Source organism: Nyctereutes procyonoides, unplaced genomic scaffold, assembly GCF_905146905.1.
Source record: "Nyctereutes procyonoides isolate TBG_1078 unplaced genomic scaffold, NYPRO_anot_genome, whole genome shotgun sequence".
NCBI classification, from domain to species: domain Eukaryota; kingdom Metazoa; phylum Chordata; class Mammalia; order Carnivora; family Canidae; genus Nyctereutes; species Nyctereutes procyonoides.
In genome coordinates, this window is record NW_026575140.1 from 20,727,900 (window position 1) to 20,749,201 (window position 21,302).

Consider the following 21,302-nt stretch of genomic DNA (forward strand, 5'->3'; position numbering starts at 1 on the left):
CCCAGCCGTGGGATCGCTGGGTTGGATGGTAGCTGTTTACCTTGGGGAGCTTTTAAAACAGATTTCTAAACTCCTCCCAAGGAGCCTATAATTTAGTAAGTCTGGGGCAAGGCCCAGGAATGTGTATTTCTAAGCTACTCATCTGCAGTGCCCTCTGGTCACCAGCTTGAAACCAACATCCTGTGTGTTAATATCTGCTTATGTGGGTAGTACCAACTGTTACAAAAAAAAAAAAAAAATTCAAGACTCTTACTATTTCTCTGGAAACTTCTATATAATCTGTATATAGAATCCTGGTCTTCATTTTGTGTCCAGCAAATCCAAATCTAAGTAGCATCGCCACTGTTACCAGTAAGTGAGCATCTTTCCTGCTGTGGGAAAATAGGAAGCAGCCTGGCGTCCAGGGCTGGAATGCTGGTCTTGCCATGGTTTTCTCATCTGTGAAATGGCAGTGAGAGCATCACAGGTGGCTATGATGCCCAGGTGGCATCATGCACGTAAGACATGGGCCAAGGCCAGGCGGGTGGTAAGCACTCTGAAGCGTTCGTGTGCATGTTGCTGGGGACAGGTGCTCTCGGGGCCCCGTCCTGTGGGAACACAGGACAGATATGGTCTTGGACAAAAACACCTAACATAGGCGGGGCTGAGGGTGGTGTCCGGGGGCCCAGCTGTCCGCATCTACAGCTCACCTTCAAGGTTCCTGCTGACAGGACCTCAGCCTGGCTCCCAAGAAAGACAGTGCCCGTTAGAGATGAACCCTGGGACCCAGCCTCCATGCGCCCCCTGCCCCCTGCAGGGACCTCAGGGGCCCTGCAGACTCCCAGATGTATCTGTGGTTGTGTTGGGTTGACTGCCCTTTTTTGTTTTTTAAAGATGTAGGCTTTCTCTGGGACAATGAGATTTCACGCCAGGGCAACAAAGGATCCCCTAAAAGCAGAGAGTTGGCTCAGCCTGGCCCCAAGGCCACCACACACATCTGTCACCGTGGAACAACCTATCATTGACAACAGTTGACATAACCAAGCACGGCTCTGTGAGGGTCCACGAGCAGGACGCGGCTGGGCTGGAACTGGACTCCAGGCAGCCTGAGGCTCAAGCCACAGCTGCAGTTCAACACCTGTGCCCAGATGGTGACATTCTCTCCAGAGCATGCCTTTCAGGCGGACCTTGGGCAACTTGGTGCAAGCATCCGACAAGGGCTTTCTTCTAGGAGAGGGCATCTGTTTCCCGGACCCCATGAACTGTTTTTTTCCAAAGAGCTGGTCCCCTTTGTGGGTGAGCACTCCCCATTGAAGACCCTTCTCAGCTCAGCCTCACCCACTCCATCCCCTCCCATCTTCTCATGGTTCTGTCCAAGACCTCTGCATCCCATCACCCTCCTAGTGTTTCACTGTCCCCAGAGTGAGGCGCTCAGGCGCAGTTACAATCCTGCCTGCACCAGAGGTGTGGTTCTGGGCAAGGTCCTGAGCCCATCTCTCTGGGCTGCCACTTCCTCTGTGAGGTAGGGCCTGCGATGCCAAGCCCCCAGCCATGTACTGAGATGTAATCAATGCACATAATCTACCTAGTGTGGTGAGCCTGGCACAGAGCTCCTGATACTAACCCTCCTGCCAGCAGACAGGAAAGGATTCACCTTCTTTTTTATATGTCTATTAACACAGCACTTTTTGGCAGGTATATCACAGAATAGGCTTGCCAGTTCACAGGCACACCCCCATCCAGGCCCAGGGCTCCAGGATGGCGATGAAGCCACCCTGTATTCAGTCTTCACACAGTCACTACTGACCTTCACCTTGCAACATCATCCCCCATGCAGGTTCCCTTTGTGGAGCTGCAGTAACCATGGGTCCCTAAAAATCCAGTACACTAACAACTACATGACCCTATGCCCAAACCTAAACCATCCATGTGTGTGTCCTGAGACTGTCGTCAGAGTGCTCCATCCCAGGCTGGCACAGTCCACCCTGTCTGAACAGGACAGCCAGTCCCAAAGGCAAGAGACACACATAGATGCCGACCTTGAAGGTCAAGAGAGTTACCCTCCCAGCAGGCAGAACAAAAGACACCCCCAGGTCCAAGTTCCACCTTTTGGGGGTGGGGGGAAATGGCCAAGTCCCCAGAGAGACAGGTGCACCCAAGGTCCTCAGCCAGCACAGAGACTCGGGTCTGGAACTTGACTTTACAACCACGTGGACTATAGTGCTATGGCCAAACAGTCTAAGTCACAAAAAGTGTCTCTATTTCAACCACTTGCCAACGAACTACAAATTTCAGGCTTCTCTGGAAAAATCTAAAGATGTGCTGTCCCTGAGACAAGGCCTGGGTATTCCAGCCAGTCCCAGCTCCGACGACCTACTCTCTTTTGTTGAGGTCTCATTTCTAGGACCTGCCTGGGCCTGTGGATGAGGACAGGCTGTAACCCCTGTTAAGTGTTAAGGAGTAGGTGGTGAGCTGTTCACAGCTGCAGAGGCCAGGCAGCAGGCCCAGAAGGCCCCATAACAGTGCACAGGTCCCTAGATGTGACACACTGAAGCTAGCCTTGGATCCACGGCTCATCTGAGGACCACAAGGCTACTGTATGCTAAATGCTTACATCCTCAGGGCTGCTTGGGGTGGAAAGAGCTCTGTGGGGACCCAAGAGATGCCTCCAAAGCCTTGAAGGAATAGCAGCCACAGAGTACAGTACAAGCTGCAAGGTCACCAATGTGACCTCCAAGGATGGCCTGTCACAGGGAGAGGTGGGCCTGGGCGACTTCTCCCTCATCCCTTGGCCTGGGCCTTTTTCCTCTCAGGTCCTCAGCAGCATCTGATCCCATATGGACTCTACCCCTCCGGTCAGTCCGTTCCTCACCTGTGACAAGGAGGCTGAGATCAGCCAGCTGGCATATGGAAACAGACTGGATGGGCAAGGGTTAAAAATCACTGGGCTCCTGGATTAGGCCAGTTTCCTATGAATGGCACCTGGCAGATAAAATAGGTTTCGGCAAAATTAGACACTTTCATGCTTCAGAAGAGACACTCAGGAAAGTGAAGACAACCAACAGAATGAGAAAACATTTGCAAGTCAATACCTGATAAGGGACCTGGACCCAAAATACAGAAAGAGCTCTTACAACTCCATGATAAAGAAAACCAAATTACAAACTGAATCTGAACACTTATCCAAAGAAGATGTATAGACGGCCCACAAATACACAAAAAGATGTTCAATATCATTCGTCTTTAAGAAAATGCAAATCCCAGCCACAAGGGACACGCCACTTGACACCCAGGCTGTGCTAGAAGGATGATCACAGGCCTGGATGAGGACACGGAGAGCCAGTATCCTCATGCACCGCTGCTGGGAATATAAAATGGCGTAGTTGCTTTGGACAAGAAAGCCTGGCAATTCCTTGGAAACTTAAACGTGACGCTGTAAGATCTTACTCCTGGGTATTTATACCCAACAGAGATGAAAACTGATATCCATAAAAAACTAAACTCATACACAAACATTCCTAAAAGCCAAAAAATAGAACATCCCCAATGTCCACCAACTGAGGAATGGATACACAAGTGGGCCCAGTTGCACGCTGTACTGGTGCCCGGGCTGTGAGAAGGCACGATGTCCTGGTCATGCTAACACATGAGTACGTCTTAGAAACGTGCTAAGGGGAAACAATGGACCATGTATCATGTGATAACACACGCATGGAATGCTCGGGACAGGTACGTCTGGAGAGACAGCACAGGAGGGGTTGCCGTGGCTGGGACGGAAGAAATAGAGGTTGATTTCTTAATGAGAACAATTTCTTGTGGGGGTGATGGCTACACAACCCTGTGAATGTACTAAAAATCAGTGAATTGGACACGTCAGAGAATCTCACAGTATGTGAATTATAGCTCAAACTATCCCTGCACCCTCACCCCAGCAGGCTGACTGGGAACCCGTTCCAGGCGGTCCTCAGGGAGAAACGGGGCAGGTGGAAGAAGAGCCTGTTATATCCTTCTTTTCAGCTTCATACAGGTAATGCATATTTATTGAAAATTTTCTTCACCGACAATGGTGAAATCAAGACCCCAAATTACAAAACATGATGGCAGTTGATACTTATAAAAATAAAGCGAAGGTCTATGTTTCACAGATCTGTGCAAGTTTCCTTCAAATCTCAGTCTGTCCTTTCATCAAAAAGGAGACCACGGAATCTGTGTTGTTCCTTATGATGTCATAGTAAAAAACCGCATTCCACTGACAAAAAAAATAGCTTTGCTTCCAAATAGCACAAGTCTTTAAAGTGACTTCTCCCAACAATAAATATAGAAAATAGCCTTTGACAAGCACAGTTCAGCTTGGTCAGAACTTCAGCATGTGTAAAGCACCCGCCCCTCGGGTCGGGAGCCCCCAGCCAGCCTGCCACAGACTTTAGTCGGTGCATGCAGTGGCTACAGAGGTGACCCTGGAGGCTGCCCCGTGAGCCCCTCCCACAGGCCCCCACTGCCGGATGATGCCCTTGTGTGTGGCACCCAGGATTCCCACGGACAGACGCTAGGACACTGCAGCTGGAGCCATGATCGCTTTCTGACGGGCTGCCCCTGGAAACCGCAAGTGCTGCCTGCTGGTTTAGGTCCTCGAAGGCTCTCTTTGGCTCTCAAGGTCAGCTGGTCTGGTGTCACACAGAAGGGGTCTTTGGTGGGTGAACCTGCTGCATGAGCTGGGGGCGCTTCACCCTGGGCTTCCTGCGCTTCGGCCTGCTTCTGGCCTTGTTGATTTGTACCACAAAGAAGGCCAGGACCACCATGGCTCCCAGGAAGGCAAACACAGGGATGGTCTGGCCCACCTCCTGGTTGTAGCGGCCAGGCATGATCCCTGCAAGAGCACAGCATAAATGGTCAGTGGCACCAGAGCTGTTGGGCCACAGCCTCTCTGCCTCGGAGGCAGACTTGTCAGAAACAAAATGTTAAGTAATTTCAGCTGGGCTCACAGGGCAAACAATTTAAAAACTTCAGGTGAAGTGACCCAGGCCATTAGCAAAAGAGAGATTCTCAGATTAGCAGCTTCGGGGGTGGGATGGGCAGGGTGTCTGGAAGTGAGGTTTTTGCTCCTTCTATTCCCTATACCCAACTTGGACTGAGCCCGTGACTGGCCTTTCTTCTGTCACAGACAACCCACAATGGGGGTGCATGGATGAGCCTGGACACCGGGAAGGAGAAGAGGTGCTGGTGTCAGAGGAGTTGAGTGGGAGGATGAGGTAGGCAGGCCAGGCTGGGAGTAAGGACGGCTGGCCGTGCCCCTGCCTCTTCTGGGAAAGCCTTCCGCAAATAGGACATGTGGTCAGATGTCAAGAGTGATGACTGGAAGACCCTGGTTTGTCAGTATGACTCTGCAACTGAGCCATGCTGGGGTTCCAGAAATAACCATCATCGGTATGCCCCATGACTGCAGGCAAGGCCCTTAGAGGAGTTTGGCACCACAGTTAAAAAGTTCCCAGGGCTGGAGCACATGGGCCATGGCACCAGTTCCTGGAACCAGCAATCCCAGGAGGCTATAATCTCTTGGAAGAGCACAAGGATCCCCAGAAAGTACTGCCCATGCCCTGTTGAACACCTGGATACCAGTCACTCCAGGTACAGGAGAACCTGTGCTAATGGTCTAGTCAGGCAGAAAGCCACTGCCCATGGAGTGGACACAATCAGATCAGTGGAGGAGCATAAACCCACATCCCAGCCTAAGGAAGTCCCCTCCCAGGTGGGCCAGAACAAAGAATCAGTGGGGACCTCTGGGCTGAGGGTTTAGGGGCCAGGGCAGCTCAACCACTGGCTGGGACCCAAACCAGCAGATGACAGATGTTCCCTAGGATGCATAATACACATTTGCTTGCAGAACTTAGGACAGAAGTGTGCAAGTTACAAGTTACTCTACTGAAAGAATTTTAACACCTAGCTATCAGAGAAATTCAAATTTGAAAACCAAGGTAGAATGTTCTGAAGGGAGCATGGTGTATTAATCTTTTAGGTCCACTTCTGGCCTGGTTGATCTGTACCACAAAGAAAGCCTGGACCAGATGCTCCCAGGAAGGTGGACATAGGCCCCTCTGGCCCATGCTGTGGTGGATGGGGAGGTACAAACAAACCAGAGCCGGATCTAGCACCATGAAGCACCTAAGAACTGACCTCCAGGAATGTCCCAGGCACTGCTCTCTCCGGGAGACAACGGTCTCACTTGAGGGCGGTTCGATCGGAAATTGGGTAATACCACTTTGTCCAGGTCAATTGAGAGCAGCTTCTGGTGTTTCCAAAGATTACTTCATGAAAATGGATTAGAACAAAATAAAAATAAGTAATTGTACCGCATGTGATGCTTAGGCAATACCTAAGAAATAAAATGTGATTTAAAGAGAAAGGTGAAATGATATCCCACTGACACCCACACTTAAGCCCAACTGCTTAGCAATGCTTGTGACAGCTTCTGGGTCCCAAGACAGAAATGTTAAATCAAGTCCATTTGCGGGAGACTTTAGTATTCTGAGTAGGGGTCAATTCTGCTGGGTTCCTAACAGGCCCCCAAAGAGGTGTCCTGCTTCTGTTTAAGCTGGACACCACCAAGCTGTGGGAGAGGAAACCACACATGAACCTCTGAAAAGAGCCGGAGGACAGTAGCCGAAGCCAGGGCTCAGGGAACCTGGGGCTGATGGGAAGGTGTGTGGATGTCTCCGCCATGAGGCACCAGGGCTGGTGGGGCTTGCTCTCTGATGAATGGCAGCCAGTGTGGCACAGGAGGCTCTGCGTGTGCCAGGAACCAGACACCCTCTCTGTCCTCAAGGACACCACCACAAAAGGCCAAGAGGCAGACACATAATAGTGGAGCTGTGGAGAGAAGCAAACCACGGGCCAGAGAGAGAAGAAAGGAAACCTGGCTGCTTGCTGGGTAATCATGCTGGACTCCTATGGTAGTAGCACTGCTCTAGTTCCTGATTCTGAGATCTGAACAACTTTTCAGGATCACACCTGAAGGACAGAGAGGCTGACACACTGCACAGAGCAGCAGACAGCCTGGGGGGCACCTGGATTAGAGCAGCACACAAAGAGGAGTCTGAAGACTGCTCTGGCCAATGCAGGGCAAGGGAATAAAATGTGTCTGCTGATCATGAACTCCCCATTTTTCTGCATCTTATTCTTCTGGAAGCAGCTGGCTTGTCTTGTACTTTGGCCAAATGAAGGCAAAGACACTTCGTTCTCTGGGCACCTGGGGAAAGGGGCACCGGGCGACACAGGGTCTGGGAAGGGGCTTCCTATGCAGGAGAGAAACTACTCTCCCTTCTTGCAGCTTGGGAGCTACATGGAAAATGCTGGTGAGCACGACCACTGGTCCTGCCTCACAGGGTCTAACTTCATGTTTCAGGTTTCATCATCTGAAAATTAAACTGACAAGGGTATGTTATGCAATCGATGCTAAATGCCAAGGTAAGCTTACGACCCTGCAGCTCAGCAGAGGGGCGGGGGGGGAGGGGCTGTGCTCTCACTCTGACGGGGAGATCATACTCCAGAATTTAATTATCTGGTGATGGCACTTTCTAATTGAACAATCGTGCAAACAGCACATAGCGCAGTAGTCTGAGAAGTTCATGATGCTCCAGTGGAAGGACAGAGGGGTCACCTTGCCCCTGAGGTTCCTCTTGGGTGTGACATTCCTGCCACTGTCCTAAGTAAGGTCACCTGATGCCCAACAACAAAATGGAGAAGGATCATTTCAGAGATGGACAGAAATGGAGGTCAGCACTGGACGGTGGGACACCGGGCCTTTCAGGGGCCGTCTGGGGCTGCAGAATCGAGATCCAGGTGTAGGTCCCGGGTATTGAAAGTAATTTTCAGTGTGAGATAAGGGGGAGCCTGGCAGGCATGTTAAGAAGCAATCCCCCAGAGTGCTGGCAGATACCAGACCTCAGGCGTTGCACGCCGTCCCTGACAGCTGGCTAGTGTCAGATTATGAATGAGGACTCGAGTACAGACCAAGGACGGCCTTCTCTGCCTCTGAGTCCCGAACAGCAACCGGGGGCTGGGGGGTGGGGGGGAGAGGACGACACTGACTGCCACCCACCAGGAACTGCTGACCACAGCTGGAACTAGAGGCTGGTCTAATGTGATGATAATGGCAGGTTACGAATAAATGGGATGTAAAAATGGCATCTTAACAGAAATTTTTAAACGATGGGATGCTAACTAGAATGGAAAAATACTCTGTAATTAAAGTCGCAAGAATAAACAGTTGATGGGAAGACAACGTGAGGACTTTACAATCCCACTGTCTTCTGCCAAGCATGTTCTGAAGAGGACAGACCGTCTGAGTGGAGTGGTGTGCGGAGTGCTCTATCCATGACAGGTAGGCATCCTCCTCTCAGTGGCTCACAGCGCAGACAGTGGCCCTCTGTCCCCTGCCACCCCCATGCCTGGACACACTTGGACCCAAGCTAAGTGGGCAGCCTGGTGAGGAGCCCCACCGGCCAGGGTGTGAAGTGTGCTGCCAGTGAGCGGCGCAATTTCCTGCACCACTGCCCAAAGGAAAGGCGGGGGGCAGCCCCCAAACTGGCCTGGGACACAGGCCCCTGCCTCACTATGCCAGGACCCCAAATCGGGACCAACCCCCATTCTTCCTGCCAGAAACAGGGAGATGGAATGAGGGGGGAAAGAAACACAGGAACCAGTGTGGCCAGGCCACGAGCGGGAACGCACACCTGCTCTGAGCAGTCCCAGCCCCCTGGGCTGACAGAAGAACCTGTCAGCATTTCAAAATCTACATCACAAACAGGGCACACTCGACTCTTGAACTCCAAACCAGAGGAGTCAGAGATCTCAGCTTCTGAAGCAAGAATCAACCAAACCTAACAAAGTGCTCACTCCCCAAAGCACTTCTTCAGGCAGGACACCACCAGGGAGCGTAATTCTAAAGGTCGATATGGGGGCTCACCAATTTAAATAACATCACAAAATGACAAACCGAAAGATCTGAGGATTTACTAATGATGTCAGTAAAATTCCATTCTCTCTTATAAAAAAAGAGTAATGAATCACAAGCCCTGCAGAAGGAGTGGAAGAGCACAGTAAGGCACTAACCTGGGAGCCGTCTCGTTTAAAGGCTGTGGCTTGGCCCACGAAAGGTGCGGACAGGCCGGCAGAGCCCGCGGCTCTGGGCCTCCCAAACGCGCCTCCAGGACCTTGGAGTACCGGTGCAGGTGGTTTCCTGGGGCGGCAGCAGCACGGGTGACACAAAACCATGGTTGTTAGGAAGATGCGAGGAGATAGCCCAGGTACCCTAGCCGGTCTGCTTTCCTGTCAAGAGGCCAGCCAGGCACCGTTACCCTGGCTCCCCGGTGCCCCAGGTGATGCGTGCGCACTGCTCACAGCGAGGGAACAGAGCAGAAGGGCCACTGCCTTTAAAGTGGCCATGCCATACACATGGCAGGGGCCAGGTGACCTTTACTGACCACATTTCCACACACAAGGCTATGCTCAAGGAATCTAAGCTGCAGATGTGCTTCATAAAGAAAATCTTTCTCTTTTGGCATATTTATTCTCAGCCAAAACAAAACAAAAAAAATATACATTTTCAAATTTCAAAATTTCTTTAATTTCTCAGACCGGTGCTGTCCAGTACTGTAGCCATGTGTGGCTGGCTACTGAGCGACTGAAATAGGTTGAGTGTCTCATCTTTAAACAATAATTTGGTGTATTGGGCCAAAGAATTTTACTAAAAATGAATTTTACCTATTTCACTTTATTTTTTTAACGTGGCCACGGGAAAACTTAGAATTGTTTGTGTATTCAGAATTGTACGCACGGCTCACACTAGGCCTCTGGTGGGCCTGGTGGTGAGGACCTGAATATTGTCTGACACACTGAGGGCAAGGCCGCAGGGGTCACCACCCGGTGACCTTGACCAGTTACACCTCTCAATTCCTGTCTCTTCGCCTGTGAACTAGAAAGAACAGTATCTATGTTCCCAAGTTCTAAGAGGCCCTGAGGAGGTGATCCACGTGCTTGGCACCTGGTGAGTGCTCAGAAACGTTGGCCCTTCTTCCCACAGACCCACAGGGCCCAGGGCTCCATCTGTGAGAGAGGACAATACATGCTAACCCAGGGCAGGGTGAGGACCTCAGAGTATGCGTCCTCTCTATTCCCCAGGACAGCCTGCCTGTGAGCAAACAGTCTGGAGCTTGACCAACAAGCATGACGGCCTCCTGAAGCAGCCAGCCGCCCACCCGCCATGCTCACTCACCTTCCATCCTCTCTGGAGTGGCCGAGCCAGCTCCGCTGGGAGGGCGCTGGCGGTTCCCGGAGTGACTGAGGCTGGGAGGGGTCACTCCATATGATGTGTACTGAAGGAGTGCATCCAGGAGCCAAAAGCAGTCTGTGGGTTCAATGGGCATGCTGTTTAGGGATCAGTGTGATTTTAAGGAATCCCTATAGGAAAATAAAAGCCCCCCCAAATGAGGGGAAATGGGACGTGAAAAGATCACCTATTCTTGAAAAGCACACATCCTCTGGGGTCAGCCCCAGCCCACAAAGACCAGCTCAATGGACAAGACCTGACTGGGGCTTCACTCCCAGCCCCAGGGCTCAGGTGGGTCAGTGCCACCGAGCACTGGGCTGGACGGGCTGCCCGAGCACCATCTGGCTCTGGGGCCCCTCACAAGGAGGCCAGAACAGAGACCACTCAGGGGTGGCCAGACCACGTGACACCCACTGAGCAAAGAATCGCTCAGAGAATGGGCACTAAAGCTTCCGCTAATTCCCAGAGGCTGTCCTAGGGGAAGGATCTGGATCTACACTTCGAGGGCAGAGCCAGGACCCCAGTGTGCACTCCACTGGGAGGGGAGTTCGAGTTCCACACAAGTGCAGAGTCTAGTAATTTGGGCCAGTGGGCCCCCCATACAACATATGGCAACGGGAAACGGTCAGTCATTCTGAGGGACATGGCAGGGAGTCTAAGCACTGGGCTATGGCTGACAGCCCTCATCGCAGACCCACACAGGAGGTCCTCTTGTCAGGAGACCGAGACGCTGCTGTGTCTGTAAATCCAGGCCCACCGCCTGTGCAGGGGTCTGCCTGTGTCTGCCACCGCAGCCCCACTGTCACCAGCGGGACTGGACAGGCCCCCCCAGCATAAGACAGCAGCAAGCACTTCGCTCACTCAAGGGCACTCCACCTATGTGCATGAAGCACTACCACTGGAAAATTCAGAACCAGGACAGTCCTCTCAGGCATTTAAAATTTTAATAAAGACTCTTACCAGGAGATCTCCAGTCTTAAAAGAAAATCTCTACGGAAATAAAACATTAATCTTCTTTCAACTGTGACTTTAACCTTTTAAAAAAGACCAATCATATTACACAAAACACTAGGAATTCAGTCAATCTCAACCTCACTCAGAGAGAGGCACATAGCTCCCAGCTCACACTCTAGTGGCTAACGTGAGGCTCCTGCCCCCCCCAGCCCCATCCTCCAGGGAGCCCACAAAACTTTAGACTTGGCTGTGTCATCACCTCACTAGACCTAAATATGCAACACTTCCACATCCCATTTCCTCCTTCACAAAATGAGAGAGATAAACAGGCTCAAAACCCTGAATCTGAAAGAGACACTGAGATACTAAAACAGTGGAGGAATGCCAAGAACCAATCCCCCCAACCTTCGCTAGTTCCCCCACACCCGACAATACCAAACGCCCCCACTAATGAAGGCTCACAACAGCCAAATCCCCAAGTCTGGGAGAAAAGCCAGGTGCTGGTCCTCCAGGAAGAGTGGGTCCAACCTAGAAGACGGGCCCCTGACCACAGCAGCACCTGGGATGTATAGACTCCAGAGGGGGAAGCAGAGGTGGACAGAGCCAGGCGGGGAGCCTCTCCACCAAAGGCAACAGTCCTGGCATCTGAGGACGACGGCTTGGAGGGAAGGCAGCACAGCCTACGTGCCCAGTTTTGTTTGGCTTATTCAGTGTGTCTAGACTTACATACCTAGTCAACGTGCCGTGCGACCAAATCAGCTGACACTTGCCAGATAGCACCTGGAGCTCACTGGCACGTCCCTTTACCTTCCAGCACCTTACCAGTGCCTTTTCAGGGACAAGGGGGATCAAGGATTTGTACATCACAGTCAGGAAGCCCAGCTGCTTTTCGGCCACGCCACCAATCCTCACCCTTCTGTCGGTGACTGTCGTCCAAACAATTGGAGTCTCCGTACAGCACAATCCGGCCTCCACCCTCAACTGGAATCTGATACAGTCCCAAAATGGGCACGTTTTCAACAACTGCAGTTTCCTGCTTTAAAACCTCCAATCCTGAAATAACATCACATCAAAAACAAAAATGTCGAGGGATGAGTTACTTTTTTTGTTGAGGAATTAAATGATTTTCCAATTGCTACTTGACATTTAGTCCACACGACCATGGGGGGGGGGGCGGGGGGGATCACAGCAAAATCTAATATTCAATCACAACAGTGCGGCGCAGCCCCAGTGGAGCAGCGGTTTGGCAGCCTGGGGTGTGATCCTGGAGACCCAGGATCGAGTCCCACATTGGGCTCCCTGCGTGGAGCCTGCTTCTCCCTCTGTGTCTCTGCCCCTCTCTCTCTGTGTCTATGAATAAATAAATAAAATCTTTAAAAACAACAGTACAAACTTTTACAACAGGAAAATGCCGTTAATTTGGGTTTTAGCAAAACTCACCTGTCTATACACATTCCCATACCATCCTCTTTACATTTTCACAAAATATTTTTAATCCTAAAAACACACATGCATGTCCTTTCTGATTCTGCTGAAAGGCTTTGGTCTTGGGGCTGCATTCACAAGGGGCAGCCAGCCAGGCAGTTCTCAGTACACACAGGTATCTTTGTGGGCTCGTTACATATACCTAGGTTTTAAAAGCCAGGACAAGGGACTCCCACGTGGCCCAGCTGGTTAAGCATCTGCCTTTGGCTCAGGTCATGACTCTGGGGATCATGCTGCTCAGCAGGGAGTCTGCTTCTCCCTCTACCTCTGTCCTCCCCACCACTCGTTCCCTCTCTCAAATAAAATCTTTAAAAAAAAATTTAATAAAAGGAAAAATATAACTAATTTTTAAAACATATGCCCACATACTTTAAGTTTAGATTTAAAACACCTGTTACATTTGTCTCACAATTACAAATGTTCCAGTAGCAGAGCGTTCTTATCTCTGCCCAATCAGAGGATACAGTTTACAATGCTAAATGAATCAAGAGGTCAAAAATGCATAAATACCAGGGGCAGCAACTGCCAATAATATCACCATATAATCTAAGAGTCTAGCCCTGAAGCAAAAGCCTTCCTCCATGCTGGAGATGACGCACATCTTCAGCATGGTGTTTACTGTGTTGGTAACATCTAAAATATCTAAAATGTCTGTGGCTATAAACACATGGCCTTTCCTGCTCACTCTGGATAATCCCACTAGGAACAAAGTGGAAAAGAAAACAAGATTCTCAAAAAAAAAAAAAAAAAAAAAAAGAAAGAAAGAAAAGAAAGAAGAAAACAAGATTCTCTTTGTTGGAGGGAAAGACAGAGAGCAGTAACAGATGAAACGGGGCAAGCACGCACTGTGCTGCCACGTGGCCTCATGCTTTGTTAGAGATTTGTGTCTGACAAACAGGGTCCCTTCTGATCCAGCATAACCCAGATTTTCAAATTCCTATTTTGTACCCAAAAGATTATTCAACGTAAAGGCTATCTGGAAATAAAAAGCCCCTTAGAAAGGATTTCAAGGTAACTACTTTTTATTTTCACCAGCAGAAGAGCAAAACAGGCACCCTGAAATCTACAGTGATTCCTCTCCCCCTCAAAACCAGGCAGTGACAAGCTGATGATGAGACATCTACTCTCACCCACTGTGCACACAAGCATCAGAAACCATGATGCCCTGGGACAAACGGATTCCAGAAAGAATCACTAGCCCATGGGTAACTGTGCCTAGTGACTGGAACACTGAATCACTGATGTGCCTGAAGTTACAATACAACCTTATGAACACAGATCTATTTATTGACTGACCTTGCCTTGATGAAGAGAAAAAAGTCATTTTAATAAAATAAATTCTACTTTATAAATGCAAACAGATTGGATCCCTGGGTGGCGCAGCGGTTTGGCGCCTGCCTTTGGCCCAGGGCGCGATCCTGGAGACCCGGGATCGAGTCCCACGTCAGGCTCCCGGTGCATGGAGCCTGCTTCTCCCTCTGCCTGTGTCTCTGCCTCTCTCTCTCTCTCTCTCTCTCTGTGACTATCATGAGTAAATTAAAAAAAATAAAAAATAAAAATAAATGCAAACAGATGTGAGAGAAATTCTTTTTGTTATTTTTAACCAAAGAAACTGTCCCTAATTTCCAATTACAGAAAACAGGATTCTTCATTAGAAGCAAAACTGCAAGGGAGGACCTTTCTTTCCTTCAAATGCTTTCTCTTTTTTTTAAGGATTTTAAGTAATCTCTACACCCAACGTGGAGCTCGAACTCACAACCCCAAGATCAAGAGTCACATGGTTCTACCAACTAAGCCAGTCAAGCAACCCCAGTTCCCTTCAAATTCTTTAGAGAATTTTAAGAGATGACTCTATAATTAATATTCTTTACACAGTTAAGAACTTTAAAACGTGATCAACATTTTTCTAAGATTTTAGTGATCTGGCAACCACAGAAGCAGAACAATTCATAAATAGTAACAAATTTCAAGCAACGTTGAAGGTAGTAAAAAAACAAAACAAAACAAAACAAAACTATACAAATATTGGGGGCACCTGGGCAACTCAGTCAGTTAAGCATCTGCCTTTGGCTCAGGTCATGATCCCAGGTCCTGGGATCAAGTCCTACAATAGGGATTCCTGCTCAGCAGGGAGTCTGCTTCTCTCTCTCCCTCCATCCCTTCCACTACTCGTTTTCTTTCTCAATAAGTAAATAAAATCTTTTTAAAAAGATCTAGAAATATTCAACAGCTGCTCTCCTGAAGGAATTCTATTTTGCAGTGAATATCTACAAATACTCAAATTATCTATCTCTGCAGCCCCCGGATCCACCATCCCGAACTTCTGCCTAAATCAGGTACCATACAAATAATATTACAGTAAGTTTTTGAAAAACAAAGCTGCTAAAGGGCATGGAGTGATGAAAATATTCTGAACGCAGTTAACAGTGAGGCCTGCAAGACTCAGTGAACATGAAGGATTATAGAATTGTACACCTTAAGAGTGTCAAAGAGTCCCCCTCCCCATTTTTTTCAAATAGATGTGAATTATATGCAAATGAAATGCTTATAAAAAAAGGAAAGAAACCAAAATAGCATTCCTTACCTTGGTCTTTAAAAGTCTGTGTTATCACTATGCCATCTTCTGGAAATTTAGCAATGCTGCACCCTGATGCATAATACACTAGAGAAAGTAGTTGTTTAGAGTTACGAGAATGCAGAGACACTCAGCACTTTATCAATAGCTACTCATTCACCTAAAATGCAGTCTTTATACATGATAGTTTTTAATTCCAACACTGTTTTTAATTCTAAGACACAGGTTGCTGTTACTTCCTGTTCACACTTGAATAACAAGTAATCACCTCAGAATTCAAGCTAACAAGTGCTACTAACGTAAGGTTTCTGAACAGCCTTCCAAAGTCAGAGTTTCCAGTGAGGATGAGCACAGTTGGTAACAATAATGCTCAAGACATTATCCTAGAGATGAATTGCCAAAAACTCATCTGTGAGGAAACATCTTAAATGAGGCACGCAAAGTGATTTCATAAACAGAATTTTATAAATCAGGGATCCGTAAGGGGTTTTCTCTGTAGGGTCACAGAGGAGGAACATAAAGAACCTGACAGGTGGCATGAAGATTAGGAATGCCTGCAGAAAAGATTCTCATTTTAAGAATCTGGATAAAACAACAGCTTTACTACAGGTGTCCTTTTTGAAGACATGACTGCTTCTGCGTAGAGGCCCCATTTCTCTGAAATCCTGACTTCAAACACACACAGCTTCTGCTCTTGATATAACGTGCCCTAATAAAGAACAAACAAAACCTTACTGTCATGGTTTGCTAAGGTAAAATCCCCTTCATACAGGCCATCGCTGAACCCCATGTTCCAGACAGACAGAAGCTCATTCAGGGCAGGGACGTTGGCCCCTCCGGTGTCCGGCATCCACCACTGCCTGTGGGAGAAACAAGGGGTGCGGGGTTGTGAGGGGCTGAAACAGCCACCCCCACACTGAGGCTTCATGACAAAACTAAAGGTCTCCTGACAGAATGCAGCCTGTGCACACTAAGGTTTCAGCTGAAACACCTACTTGGGTTTGAGTGATAATAAGACTACATGCTTCAGTCAGCGTACAGAATAAATCAAAGCTCCATTAACTTCACACAACACACCATGTGTACGTAAACACACAGCCTAGACCTCGAGAGGGTACGTGAAAATAAATGAGAAGTCTTTAAAGTTGAAGTCACAGACTCTGAAAAAAAAAAAACCTCAAAATATATTATGATAATGATATTCATAAAACACTGGGAATTCTTGATTGATAACCAACCTACCAGAAGGTTCCTTTAAATAACAGTTCCTTTCATCCATTTAATCTGTATAGACTCAACAACAGAGAGATGGGAGAAATTTAAAAATCAAGTATCTAAGATGAACAGGGAAGACAGGACCTGGATCAAGGAGCACCTGGCTTACTCTACAACTGACTCTCAGCCGCATCACTGCTGGGGTAGAGGGAGCCTGCACCAGCCCAGTGTCTGAACTGGCCTCCGGCAACTGAAGGACCCCCAGTCCCCTTAAGTACTTGCTAGACAGAATTTAATTCCCCAAAAGCCAAATTTCTTATAAAATACCAACTCCCATCAGTACCTCGTGTTTTCATCGTAAAACTTGACTTTTCTCATGACAGACGTGTTGTACCAATCACTGAAGACAATGAGTGAAAGGCCATTGTGCACATCCCTCCGCAGCTTGGCGACCTCCTCAGGGAAGTACTCCTCCTCGCTGTCCACCATGAGCAAAGTTCCTGAGGGACAGAATGCTGGCAGTGAGTCTGCGCTTCTGAACCATAGGACTCAGGTCAGAAAAACAGTATTTCACTGGTATCCATGTCTCAAGCTCCAGCTTCTAGTGTTTTGTGTGGCCCCCAGTACCCTTCAGGAAGGGGGTGAAAAAGAAAGGACCAGGGTCCAAAACACAGACCCCTGCTAATGACACCAGCCTCTTTCGTGAGTGACACCCAGGTACACAGATGTCACTCACTGGAGAAAAAGCAAAATGCAGCACTAGTTTCTTTTCTTTAAAGTAAATAAATAGGGATCCCTGGGTGGCGCAGCGGTTTGGCGCCTGCCTTTGGCCCAGGGCGCGATCCTGGAGATCCGGGATCGAATCCCACGTCGGGCTCCCGGTGCATGGAGCCTGCTTCTCCCTCTGCCTCTGCCTCTGTCTCTGCCTCTCTCTCTCTCTGTGACTATCATAAATAAATAAATCAAAAAAATAAATAAATAAATAAAGTAAATAAATAAAAATGTACAAATATCCTTGTCCCTAGTTTGTCAGTGTTCCATCTTACCTGAAGGTTACTACTGTCACCACCAGACAAGAACATGTGTCACTCTGCTTCAGAGCCTCACTGCAGCCTCCGCAAGGACTGGGAGGCCTTGCACCCGCTCCCTCACTGCCTCTCGTTTACATAGGGATTCATCTTTCAAACTGTCCCCATACACAGATACAGACACACACACACACACACACACACACACACACACACACACACACACACGACGGGGGGCAGGGGGGCGGGCAGGGAGGCACCTTGTGGCTACTCACCATACTGACTGGCATCGAAGCACGTGAAGGGGGAGCCGAGGACTTCAACAAAGTAGCCCATGCTTCTCAAGTGTTGGTACATGTCCCTGAAGTTGGTGTGGATATGGTCACCGTTCCTGAAAAACAGGAGACTTTGCACTAGGATGACCAATCTACTCATGATGAAGGCTTAGCTAGCCACACACAGCTAATTTCTGGAACCGGTTTCCTCAAAGGAGCGTGGCTCACCACAGAAGAGGCCTGGGGGTCTGGCCCACCATGCAGAAGTCAGCCCTTCCAGACCAGCATTCTCTGGGCTCACATGTAAAATGGGTGATAACACAAATGATGCATATGGCATGGGCTCGAAGGAAACAGAACGATGAGGAGGATGGACAAAGAGCTGCTCTGTAGAGTGCACTGAAGTGTCACTTTAGTGGTGGCATACACCCAGAGCAGAACAACCACCAGGACTCAGCATGGGAACACAGAGGTGCTGGAGCACCACACTGGCTGGTGAATACATTAACCATGCATCACAGACATGCATCACCCTTCTATCCCTTTTCCCCCTGCATGTACTCATTTTCCCACAGTACCCTCTACATAAGCCCCTTCCCAACCACCCCATGGAAGCACCAGGGGCCCAGGGCTCATTTTATCTGCCTACCCCCTCCCTGCAGCCCTCCAGAGCTAGCTCCTCCACAGGGCTGAGGCCGGGCATTTCTCCAGGATGTGGCCCTTACCTCAGCCTACCCTCTTCTCACTCCTCTCCCCCTACCGCTGGTCTAAGCCTTCATGAAAAGACATCTTCATGAAAAGACATCTTCATGAAAAGACATCTTCATGAAAAGACATCTTCATGAAAAGCTCATTACACCTTTAAGTGTCCTGCCTGTATCGTTCAAGGCTCCTTTCTCCCCCACTTTGAACTTTAAGTCCAAACTCCCAGTACTTACAGAGGGTGGCAGTGAGCTAGGCATACGGGCCAAGAGGAAGCCAAGCCAACTGCCCTGGAGGGCAAGCCAGGAGGGCATAGGGCAGGGTCTGGAGGGTGGAGCAGGGCACACCAGGGAGTCTGGCGTGTCACTAAGTCTGAAGAGACAGCCACTGGAGAGCTTTAGGCCAAGTGTGCTCAAGTTCCTGCCCTTTCAGATTACCAGGGCTGCTGCATGGACAATGGACTCTAGGGAAACAGCTAGACTGGCTAGGAGGCTGCAACACCATCCAGGCAAGCATGGACAGTGGGCTGCGCGGGGAGGGGGAGGGAGCAGGGGCAGCTACAGCCAACTGGTGCAGGACTCAGGACACGTTGTAAAGGTAGGACTGACAAAAGTCTGCTCAACAAAAATAAGGAAAGAGAGCAATCAAGGATGAGCTCGGCGGTGGCAGAAGTAGGGCTCCCTGAGGGGACAGGGACACTCAGTTCTGCTGTGGGAGGACCAGTGGAACAAGCGTGGCAGCTGGTGGCTGCTTACCAGTCCAAAGGGTCATTCTTCATTCTCAGGTTATCCCTGGGGAAGTAACCAGGTGGGTAGCGGAGGTTGTGGTACTGGTCCCAGAGAACTCTCTTGCTCCGTGGAGGAGCAGGAATTATCTTCACCTTAATTGGGAGCTTCACGGTTGAAGTCTGTTCTGCACCATTTTTTGACTGAAATAAATAAAAGACATCTAAACTGCCCCTATTGCTCAGAAGAAACTTTCAGACTTTTGGGTTTTAAAAAAATCACTTCTATATCAATTTAACACAAATAATTTGAATGCAAGCATTCCTAAAACAAATGTAAGAAGAAATATTCACATGTCACAATTCATTCTGTTAAAGTTCTTCCTTTAAGTGTTCAAGCTGTAAAATTTAAGGCATCTTATTCCTAAAAGCTACTAGGCCACACAGGTTTAACTGCACAGTCCCTAGTAAAGAATCCATATTGGCAATCGTTTTGAACTTGAACTCTGGCACAAAACAGTCTAACTGCTGTTGCTCAGCAACAGAATGGGGATGAGTGGGCTCTGACACTCCAGCTGCTCCACAGGCCCGGGAAGCACTGACCAAGGCCTGCAAGCCTCACCACACCCATCAACTGGCTTCAAATCCTAGACCCCAGGCACTCAGCCTGCATCCCACCCCCCCGCCACTTCTTGGTGTGCACTGACTCCCACCTCTGCTGGGGAAGCTACAGTGACAGTGACGTGTCCCTGTGCGACACCTTCCCACGAAGCCGCCTTCTTGGTGACAGAGATGGAGATGGCCAGGTAGCCTGACCAAGGCCATAATACGGAGGAGTAAGAGAAAGCAACTTCGATGTTGTCTCCATTCTGTGGTAAGTAGGGCTGCCAGTCAGGCTGCAGGAGAAAAACAAGCAAAGGCTCTGGTGAGAGGCTCACTTGCTACCTTACCTGCCTTGGTTTTAGACCACTCCTCTATTAGCATAAAATGAAAAAGTTTTTTTTTTTTAGATTTTATTTATTTATTCATGATAGTCACACAGAGAGAGACAGAGAGGCAGAGACACAGGCAGAGGGAGAAGCAGGCTCCATGCAGAGAGCCCGACGTGGGATTCGACCCCGGGTCTCCAGGATCGCGCCCCGGGCCAAAGGCAGGCACCAAACCACTGCGCCACCCAGGGATCCCTAAAATGAAATTTATATTCAGATCCTAAGCAACCTATAACCAAAGCAGACTAGGTAAAGTCTGGAACATCATCCACTAGAATAGTCTAGAAACCACTAATTCGGACAGCCTCCATTTTTTTTTCAAGATTTTATTTAATTTATGAGACAGAGAGAGAGAGAGAGACATAAGCAGAGGGAAAAGCAGGCTCCATGCAGGGAGCTCAGTGTGGGACTAGATCCCAGGACTCCAGGATCACGCCTTAGGCCGAAGGCAGGTGCTAAACTGCTGAGCCACCCAGGGATCCCCCAGACAGCCTCCAATTTTAAAGAGAATTTTCCTGAAGCCTTTAAAAACAAAAAACAAAAGACACATGGTTTGGCAAAGAGCTTTCATCTGATAGAGAGCATTAAGAAATGAAAACTCTCCAATTTGAGAACAAAATCTATTTGTATGCTTCAAGAATCACAGTAATGCAAAGGAATAAAATACTAAAACGGTGCAGATTAACTGTTCAAACTCAGACCGTGCAGCTAGTGGCCAGGCAGGCAGGTCTCCAGAAGACACCCAGAGGAAGAGGGGAGCATGTGAGGAGGCATCTGGGAGAAACACAGACTCGCTCCTACAAAATGAATCAGTATTTCAAACCAAACTAAATTACTCCCCAAGTGAGTCAGCATGTTAAAAAAAAACTCTGAAAAAGAAGACAAACATTTGTCGGCTATGGCATCATAAACAGTGAGGAAGGAAAGGGATTTGTGATCAATGCTCCAGGGACCACCAGTTAGCAAAAAAGCTAATTTTTATCTCTTATGACATGTATCAAATGAAATCAACGCTGATGAGAAAATTAGTATCTTACAAACATAAAAGAAAC

General features: G+C 48.7%; 1 protein-coding gene across 6 annotated transcripts in view; it reads right to left on the minus strand.

The window, feature by feature from the left end:
- Window positions 1–3,967: 3,967 nt before the first annotated feature.
- The window catches only part of MBTPS1 (membrane bound transcription factor peptidase, site 1), a 55,343-nt gene continuing 38,008 nt past the window's right edge, over window positions 3,968–21,302 (minus strand). For 5 of the 6 annotated variants that reach the window (XM_055305521.1, XM_055305522.1, XM_055305518.1 and 2 more), the window contains exons 13-23: window positions 19,975–20,157; window positions 19,293–19,465; window positions 17,836–17,951; window positions 16,876–17,032; window positions 16,053–16,177; window positions 15,327–15,404; window positions 12,170–12,310; window positions 10,250–10,381; window positions 9,088–9,214; window positions 6,151–6,281; window positions 3,968–4,846 (exon numbers count right to left, since the gene is read on the minus strand). In XM_055305521.1, coding sequence (XP_055161496.1) covers window positions 4,650–4,846; window positions 6,151–6,281; window positions 9,088–9,214; window positions 10,250–10,381; window positions 12,170–12,310; window positions 15,327–15,404; window positions 16,053–16,177; window positions 16,876–17,032; window positions 17,836–17,951; window positions 19,293–19,465; window positions 19,975–20,157 — 1,560 coding nt within the window. In that variant the 3' untranslated portion in view covers window positions 3,968–4,649. The remainder of the gene's footprint in view (window positions 4,847–6,150; window positions 6,282–9,087; window positions 9,215–10,249; window positions 10,382–12,169; window positions 12,311–15,326; window positions 15,405–16,052; window positions 16,178–16,875; window positions 17,033–17,835; window positions 17,952–19,292; window positions 19,466–19,974; window positions 20,158–21,302) is intronic. The other variant, XM_055305523.1, reaches the window with a different exon arrangement.